At 40.7% G+C, this 1,723-nt stretch overlaps 1 protein-coding gene across 1 annotated transcript; it reads right to left on the bottom strand.

Moving 5' to 3' along the window:
- Nucleotides 1-218: 218 nt before the first annotated feature.
- On the bottom strand, nt 219-1,163 carry LOC108389907 (olfactory receptor 5B3-like). The gene has a single exon (XM_017648398.3). The coding sequence runs from the start codon at nt 1,161-1,163 to the stop codon at nt 219-221; it is 945 nt and encodes a 314-aa protein (XP_017503887.2).
- Nucleotides 1,164-1,723: the final 560 nt, after the last annotated feature.

Below are 1,723 nucleotides of genomic sequence, written 5' to 3' on the forward strand. Positions count from 1 at the left end.
ATTGCAAGCAGGCACCTAATTCTTAAGGTCCCCGTTGGTCATCCACAATCAGATATCACATATTTGAACATAATGTTTTCTTTTTCTAGATTATTGATGTTTGAATAAGAAATGGTATCACCTTAGTAATTTAGGTGCAGTGTGAGCATTAAACAGTGAGTAATTGCATGTTGAAGCTATGAAAGGAATAAAAGCATGTCATTGTGGGATCTAAAACTTTAAAAGGTAAAGCCTAGGGACAGTTTTGTCTTCTCAACTACCTTCTTGAATGCATTTTTTACTTCCTTGTTCCTCAGGCTATACACGAGTGGGTTCAACATGGGGATGAGCATTGTATAGAACACGGATGCGATCTTGTCCTTGTCCATAGAATGGCTGGAGCTGGGCTGGGAGTACATGAAGATGACTGTACCATAGAAGATGGAGACTGTTGTGAGGTGAGAGGCACAGGTGGATAAAGCTTTCTTATATCCCTCAGCTGAGTGTAACTTCAGGATGGTGATAAATATGAGCATGTAGGAAATCAAGATAACCAGCAGAGCAAAAAAGATATTGAAGCTTGCCACAAAAACAAGAATCAGTTCACTAATGCGTCTGTCAGAGCAAGACAGAGCCATGACTGCAGGAACATCACAGAAAAAGTGATGGACCAGATTGGACATACAGAAAGAGAGACTGAATGTGTCCCTAATGTGAATGGAGGCATTCAGGAAACCATAGATGTAGGAGCCTAAGGCCAGAAGAGCACACACACGTGTCGTCATGGTGGTGGTGTAATGGAGGGGCTTGCACACTGCTGCAAAACGGTCATAGGCCATTGAGGCCAAGAGGAAATTTTCCACAGTGGCCAAGGCTACAAAAAAGAACATCTGAGCAGCACATGCATTGTAAGAGATGACCTTGTCTTCTACAAGGAACCCAGCCATGACCTTGGGAATGACAGCTGAAGAGTAACTGAAGTCCACCAGAGACAGGTTACTGAGGAAGAAGTACATGGGTGTGTGGAGACGAGGGTCCGAGAAGATCAACAGGATCATCCCCAGGTTTCCAACCACATTGACCAGGTAAATGAGAGTGAACACGAGAAAAAGGGGGACCTGCAGTTCTGGGGCACTGGTTAGTCCGAGGAGGATGAACTGTGTCACTTTGGTCTTGTTCTCCATGGATGTTGTTTGGGAATCACATGATGCCCTATAGCAATGAGAAATAAAAGAACAGAATAATAAGCAAAAATAAATTGATGAGTAACCGTAACAGAAAGACAGATAGATGATAGATAGATGTACATTATTTCATTATGGCATGTAATTCTCAGTTCAATATTATTCAGATCTAAAATATGGGTATGACCACAAAATTCAATGCATGCATTATTTATGGAGTTACACACTGGTGCAACTGAAGGATCTTCATGGATCATCTCTTACCTTCTAAATTTTGCCAAATTTGTAAATTGAGGTGTGGAAAAGTAATATCTTGATTAAGATGACATGTCTGGAATGACTCTGTTTCCTGAGTCTATTAACTGCTATACTTCTATGTTGCTCATGTGCCAGGAAGTGCTATAGACAAATTATATGTGTATTCATTTATTTTTCTCCCTGACCCTATAAGACTTATTTGTTACCCCCATTTAACTTATGAAGCACAGAGGTTGAGTAGTGTATCTAACTTTACAAAATTATTAGTGCCAAAAACATGTGTTGTACCCAGGAAGAGGGGT

The sequence above is a fragment of the Manis javanica genome, chromosome 11 (genome assembly GCF_040802235.1).
Source record: "Manis javanica isolate MJ-LG chromosome 11, MJ_LKY, whole genome shotgun sequence".
Lineage (NCBI taxonomy): Eukaryota > Metazoa > Chordata > Mammalia > Pholidota > Manidae > Manis > Manis javanica.